Source organism: Dictyostelium discoideum (assembly GCF_000004695.1).
Source record: "Dictyostelium discoideum AX4 chromosome 1 chromosome, whole genome shotgun sequence".
Classification (NCBI taxonomy): domain Eukaryota; phylum Evosea; class Eumycetozoa; order Dictyosteliales; family Dictyosteliaceae; genus Dictyostelium; species Dictyostelium discoideum.
The window spans coordinates 4,442,920-4,450,419 of record NC_007087.3 but is presented as its reverse complement, the minus strand read 5'-3'; the positions used below and the strand labels follow the sequence as shown (position 1 = coordinate 4,450,419).

General features: G+C 20.2%; 4 protein-coding genes across 4 annotated transcripts in view; 1 reads left to right on the top strand and 3 right to left on the bottom strand.

The window, feature by feature from the left end:
- Positions 1-1,004: 1,004 nt before the first annotated feature.
- gtaG (GATA zinc finger domain-containing protein 7) lies at positions 1,005-4,025 on the top strand (the record flags this gene model as incomplete). The annotated part of the gene is made up of 1 exon (XM_641540.1): positions 1,005-4,025. The coding sequence occupies one exon, from the start codon at positions 1,005-1,007 to the stop codon at positions 4,023-4,025; it is 3,021 nt and encodes a 1,006-aa protein (XP_646632.1).
- A 288-nt stretch (positions 4,026-4,313) lies between these two features.
- On the bottom strand, positions 4,314-5,171 carry utp11 (U3 snoRNP protein; the record flags this gene model as incomplete). Its single annotated transcript, XM_641539.1, has 2 exons — positions 4,314-4,730; positions 4,836-5,171. The coding sequence occupies 2 exons, from the start codon at positions 5,169-5,171 to the stop codon at positions 4,314-4,316; spliced, it is 753 nt and encodes a 250-aa protein (XP_646631.1).
- Positions 5,172-5,783: 612 nt separating this feature from the next.
- DDB_G0271046 (hypothetical protein) lies at positions 5,784-6,154 on the bottom strand (the record flags this gene model as incomplete). The annotated part of the gene is made up of 3 exons (XM_641538.1): positions 5,784-5,944; positions 5,973-6,038; positions 6,142-6,154. 3 exons carry the CDS (start codon positions 6,152-6,154, stop codon positions 5,784-5,786), a joined length of 240 nt encoding a protein of 79 aa, XP_646630.1.
- A 540-nt stretch (positions 6,155-6,694) lies between these two features.
- gtpbp3 (GTP-binding protein 3) overlaps positions 6,695-7,500 on the bottom strand; it is a gene marked incomplete at both ends in the record, with an annotated part of 1,616 nt that continues 810 nt past the window's right edge. The window contains 2 exons of the mRNA XM_641537.1: positions 6,695-6,926; positions 7,004-7,500. The exon at positions 7,004-7,500 is cut by the window's right edge and continues 810 nt beyond it. Of these exons, the coding sequence (XP_646629.1) occupies positions 6,695-6,926; positions 7,004-7,500 (729 nt within the window). The remainder of the gene's footprint in view (positions 6,927-7,003) is intronic.

Sequence of the window (7,500 nt, the reverse complement as noted above, 5' to 3'; positions counted from 1 at the left end):
AATAATAACAATCCTATTATAGTATTAAAATTTTAATTTTTATTTAAATATAAAAATAATTAAAATAATATTCATTTAATAATAATTTTCAAATATCACAATAACTGTTATTAAATAATAATAATAATAATAATAATAATAATAATAATAATAATAATAATAATAATAATAATAATAATAATAATAATAATAATAATAATAATAATAATAATAATAATTAAATTAACAACTACAAATATTTATTTATATGGGTGAGTGTGGATTAGAAGTTAAACAACAAAAAAAAAAAAAAAAAAAAAAAAAAAAAACAAAAACAATTTTTAAATAAACAAACCAACAATTTTTTTTTTTTTTTTGAATAAATTCTCTTATTTCTTTTTTTTTTTTTAAACCATTAAAATTAAAATTAAAATTAAAAATTAAAAATAAAAACAAAAAATAAAAAATTAAAAAAAAAAACCAAATTTGATCAAAAAATTATTAGATTTAAAATAATAATAATTTCCAATCAATTAAAATAATAATAATAATAATAATAAATTCAAAGTTTTTAATCATTTATAATTAAATTCACCAATAAATCTATTAAAAAATCTCTCCTTGTAAAAAAAAAAAAAAAAATTTATTCACCAAAATAAGAAATTTAAAAAAAAAATCTTAAAACTTTTGTGATTTAACACAGGATAAAAAAAAAAAAAAAAAAAAAAAAAAAAAAACTCTTAACACACACGCACACGCACACAAAAAAAGCTTTATTAATTAAAATAACATTAATTTTGTTATATTAATTTTTTAATTTTTTATTTTTTATTTTTTATTTTTTAATTTTATTTTTTATATTTTTATTACATTTGTATTATTTGTATTTTTGTTTTAACTTTTTTTTTTTTTTTTTTTATTTTTTTTTTTATTTATTTCAAAAATTAATTTTTAAAAAATCAAATTGTTTTTACCAAATTATAATTAATTTTTAATTGTGTTTAAAAATTATCAAAAAACTTCAAATGAAATTATATTCTATTGACTTTCCATTAAATGAATCAAATAATATATTCCCGAATTCATCTGAAAATATAAATATAAATAATAATAATATTAATAATTCTAATCCAAATAATTTTATAAATAGTAATACTGATTCTGAATTATATGGAAATTATAAACCAAGTAGCAGTAATAATTTTATAAATAATCATCATAATAACCAATCATCTGATATACATTCAATTTCTCAATCTACACCAAATTTATCAACTTTAATTTCATCTTCATCAAATAATAATAATAATAATAATAACAATAATAGTCCAAACTATTCTATGAATAGTAGTAGTGATCAAGCACCAAACCTTTTAAATATGGATTCAAAATTGAGATGGAATCAACCATTCCAAAATCAACAACAACAACAACCAACATCAGAAGTTTCAACCAATTCAGCAAATACATCATCAGAGAATACAACTTGTAATAATTCGCCAGTATCTTCGTCAACAAATTACATACCAAATAATTCTACATCAAATGTTGTATTAAATTCATCAATACCAACTACATCACCAAATGTTTTAAGTGCACCAAATAAAAAAAGACAAAGAGATGATATTGATTGTGGAAATAATAATAATATAAATAATAATAATATAAATAATAATATTAATAATAATAATAATAATAATAATAATAATAATAATAATAATAATAATAATAATAATAATAATAATAATGGATATATTGATCCTTTCTATTTAAGAGATGATAAAGATTTTAATAATAATAATAATGTCCAATTGGATAATACGAATATATCACAATTTAATGATTCAAAGGAATTAAATATTAAAATTAAAAAAGATAATAATAATAATAATATAAATAATATAAATAATATAAATAATAATAATAATATAAATAATAATATAAATAATAATAAAAATCTGCAACCACAACAAATCCAACAACCACAACAACCACAACAAATCCAACAAATCCAACAAATCCAACAAATCCAACAAATCCAACAAACTCAACCACAACAACAACAACAACAAACTCAACAACAACCACAACAACAACCACAACAATTAATGTCAGGTAATTTAAAATTACCATCAATCCACCATTTAGAATTCGAAGTTGAAAAAAATGCGAAAAAAGATGATTCAACTAATACAAATAATAATAATAATAATAATAATAATAATAATAATAATAATAATAATAATAATAATAATATTCAACAAGCAAATGTAAATACATCACCAATTTCTACATCAACCACACCAAATAATAATAATAATAATCAAATTCAAAATCAACCACAACAAATACCACAACAACAAGCTCAACAACAAGCCCAACAACAAGCCCAACAAAAGAAAAGAAAAACAAAACCATCAAAATATTCAATTACACCATCGATTTCATTAACACCAACAACAGTAACATCTTCCTCGTCAACAAATAGTAGTGGTAGTATTGGAGCATCACCACTCTCAACTTCAACTAATATTCCATATTCAGTTACTAATAATCTTTCCTCAAATAATTTACATTCCTATATGAATCCAATGGGTCAAGATTATTCAACAAGTGGAATGTTATCAACAACCAATCCATATACCCATCATTCACCAAATACATCTTCGACTGTATCATCATCAGTTACATCACCTTTAATTAATCAATATGGTACAAATCCAACATTAACTAATAATCATTCATTCTATGGTTCATTGGCTTCTAATCAAAACACTGGTGCTAGTGATGGAAATAACAATAACAATAATAACAACAATAATAATAATGGTGGTAGTGGTTATTTCCAATCACCTGTAATTTTATCACCATTCCAAAAATCATCAAATCCATTAAATAATAATCATAATTCAAATAATGTTTATAATTCATCCAATAGTCATAATGATATAAATGATTATATTTCATTAAATTCAAGTTCAAATAATAGCTATTATAATAGTAATTCTGGTAGTGGCATGACAACACCTCAATCATTAGGTCACTCTCCTTCCCATAACGATTATAATAGCAACAATAACAACAATAACAACAACAACAACAATAGCAATAATAATAATTCAAATAATTCAAATAGCAATAATTTAACAAATAAATACGACTCAAATTCTTCATTATCATTACTTTCTTCAATTGGCGATAATAATAATAATAATAATAATAATAATAATAATAATAATAAATCTCATAGTAGTAGTTATTACTCTTCAATGTCGAATAATTCAAATCCATCCTCTTCATCCTCTTCATCTTCATCATCCTCTTCATCTTCATCAACCTTATCATCATTAAATAATAATAATAAATTATCATCAAATAATGGTCATATTAAATATGAACCAACATCATCATCAAATTATCATGATCAAATGTCACAATCTCATATTTATCAAAATAATTTCACTTATTATGATCAAAGTTTCCCACATCCACCAGTAAAGAAAACTCATAGAAGAAGACCTGCTAATATTGATAAATCAACATTATATTGTCATAATTGCGGTACAAAGAATACACCAGAATGGAGAAGAGGTCCATCCGGCCCTGCAACATTATGTAATGCATGTGGTTTAGCTTATGCAAAGAAACAAAGAGAAGAAGAAACTAATTTACATAAATTACTACTTCATAGTAACTCTTACTCTTATCATAGAGGTAACATGTTGGAATCTTATGTCACTCCAAGTTTATTACCATTATTTAATACTGCTGCTAATGTTCCATATTTAAATACTCCAAATAATGCATCCTCCTCATCATCCTCCTCATCATCCTCCTCTTCTTCCTCATCTTCATCTTCTTCGACATCCTCTTACTCATCTTCATCCTATAATATACCAAACACAAACACTCAATACAATACAACAAGTGCAACTTCATCATTTAAACCATTAACATTTTCATCTTTAAAAACTCCTGAAAATACAAGAAATACTTTAAATACAAATAATAATAAAATTAATTATTCATTAAATGGTTCAATTTAAATTAAAAAAAAAAAAAAAAAACATAAATAATAAGAATTATAATATGTAATTCATCAATCATCAATTATCATCAATAATCATCATCATCATCATCAATCTTAATTGAATTCAATTTTATCATCACCCACACCATATTATACACACCAAAATAAATAAAATTATTATTGATATAATAAACTTGTATTTTATATTTGACAAAAAAAAAAAAAAAAAAAAATGAATTCTTTCCATTTTTTTTATTATTTATATTATTATTATTTTTATTATTTTTATTATTTATTTATTTATTTATTTTGATCTAACTTGTTTAAAAACAACTTCTTTTTTACCAACTTTTTTAGTTACACCAGATTTTGTACCTCTTTTTAATTGAATTTTTGATTTTGATAAATCCATTTCAGCTTTAAATAATTGATCTCTTCTTAATTTTCTTTCTTTTAATTCTTTATATGATGTTGCAGTCATTGCTTCTAATTGACCCAATGTTGGTGCTGTCTTTGGGTTTACAACCAATGAACCTTCTTTAAGTTTTGAAATTTTTGGTATTGTTGACAATGATCCATTAAATGCATCTGGTACTGTATCAAAATATTTGGTTGCTGAAAAATTCTTTACTTCTTTTTCATCATCTACATAAATAATTTGTTCTGTTGGTTCTAATCCTGAATCCATATATTGTAATGTTGCTTGTAATCTTTCAATTTTCTAATATTTATATTTGATTTTAAAAAAAAAAATTAATAAAAAAATAAATATTAATATTGTTTATTTATTTATTTATTTATTTTTATAATTTAATTTTTACTTTACTTTATCATCTGCTCTTCTTTTACTTTGTAAATATAATATATCTTGAGTTTTAATATCTATAATTTGCTCTTTTTTTAAAGAGGTTTTACTAATTTCACTATGTACACCATCAACTAATTTACTACTAATCATTTTATAATTAAATTCATCTGGATTTTTAAATGCTGCTTGTAATTTTAATTTCTTTAATGTATCTCTTTTATTATTATAATCTTTTGCACGTTCAACATAATCTTTCTTTCTCTCTAAAAAACCTTTTTTCTTTGAACTTTCTGGTTGTGGTCTTTCTTGTTTTGCCCTTTGTGGCAATAATCTACGTAAATTCATTGATGACATTTTTTTAAAAATATTATATATATATATAAAATATGTATTTATGTGTATATGGTGTGTAATATTAAATTTAGATTTATTATGAAAATATAAAAAAATAATATAAAAATAAAATAAAAATAAAATTTTTTTTTTTCGTCTAAAAAAAAAAACGACTGTTTTTTTATTTTTATTTTTTTTTATTTTTATTTTTTTTTTAATCAATTTGATATTTTTTTTTTTTTTAATCATTTTGATATTTTAAATTATTATTATCAGGTATAAAAAGATAATATTGAAAACAAAATTTTGACACCTGGAATAAAATAAAAAATAAAAAAAATTTTATTATATTTTTATTTTTATTTTTTTTATTTTTTTTAACAATGATTTAATTTTATTTATTTTTTATATGGATATAAACAAAAATACAAATGATATAAGTATAAAAATAAGTTATTAAAATATAATGAAAAAAAAAATTGTTTCTTTTATTTTCCCAAAGAATAAAAAAAGTTATTTACCAAAAAATCAAAAATATAAAAATTAACAGTAATAGTTTAAAAAGATATTGTATGTAATATTTTTTTAAAAATTTTAATTTATTTAATTTTGAACCTAATTTTAAGTGGTTTTTTAACAACATCTACGACGACGACGACCAATATCAATATCAACATTTATAATATTTAAATTTGAACCACCACATCCACTACCACCACAACCACCACCGAATCCACCACAACCACCACCGAATCCACCACAACCACCACCGAATCCACCACAACCATGAAGCACTATTACCACCATTTGCAATTGTATTACCTTCAACATTCCCAATTAAACTTTGTTTAGAGATTCCAGTAGAGTTTGAAATTGATGAAATTGAATCTATTATAATTTTAATAAAAAAAAATGTTAATATCAATTCACTATAAAAAATTAATATTAGTATAAGTGAAAATTAATAAATAATTTTATAAATAATAAATACTAAAAAGTGTCATTTTTATATTTTTTCTATTTCTTTAACTTTTTTTTTTTTTTTTTGTATTTAAATATAATATTTTGTTTTAAAAAAAAAAAAATATTTGTTTTTATACCCACTAAAATTTGTTGAAATACATATACATTCAAGTTAATTTTAAATATTTTTAAAATAATACAAAAAATTTTTTAAAAAGAGTGTCTTTTTTAAGAAAATAATTTTATGATAATGAATACCACCACATTAACTCAAACAGTAATTTGGTTGAATGATTTACAAATATAATAATAAAAAATTTTATGAACACCACCATTAACCCAAACAAAAATAAATAAAAAAAATTAAAATAAAAAAAAGCTATATATATATTTTATTTAGTCACCTAGGACAATCAAAACCAAATAAACAAAAAAAAAAAAAAATAATAGTTTCAAAGAGATAAATTTTTTTTATTTTTTTTTTTGTATTTACAGAAATAATAAATTTATTTTTATTTTTATTTTTATTTTTATTATCATTATATTTATTGTTATTATTATTAATTTTTAAAAGTGAAAAACTATTTTCCAATACAAAAATCTTTGAAAATTATATCTAAAAGGTCATCAATATTTACAGAGTGAGTAATTTCACTGATTGAGAGGATTGCACTTCTTAATTCCTCAGATGCCAAAACCACATCATGTTCGCAATAATACAAATATCTATCTAAAGATTCAACACAATCACTTAAATGTTGTTTATATCTTAATCTTGTTAAAAGTGGAGATTCTTTATCTTGAATTTCAAATCTTTTTTTTAAAAAAAAAAAAAAAAATTAATTAATTTACTTTTTTTTTTTTTTTTTGGGAATTAATAAATTACTTACAAATTTTTTAAATTTAATTTTAATAAATTTAATAAATCTTTAATATTTTCATTATTATTACAAGAGATTTCAATTGATTGAATTGAATTTAAATTATTTGATTTTTTAATATTATCTAAAAGGTTTAATTTTAAATTTTCCCATTCTTTTAAATTATCAAATTGTTTTAATAAATCTGATTTATTAAATATTATAATAGTTTCATTATCAATAAAATTAAATAAATTTTTAATTTCTTCATTAAAATTAAATGATGAATTTAAATTTTGATTTTGATTTAATTGACTAAATAAATTAAAAGAATCAAATAAAAATAATTTAATATCAGAATTATTAAATCTATCTTTTGCCATTTCAATACCTTCAATTTCAATTTGATCATTTGTTGAATTTCTAAGACCAGCGGTATCACCAATGATTACAGGATAACCATCTATATCTAAAATCACTTCAACTATATCTCTAGTTGTACCAGCGATTGGTGAAACTATTGACGC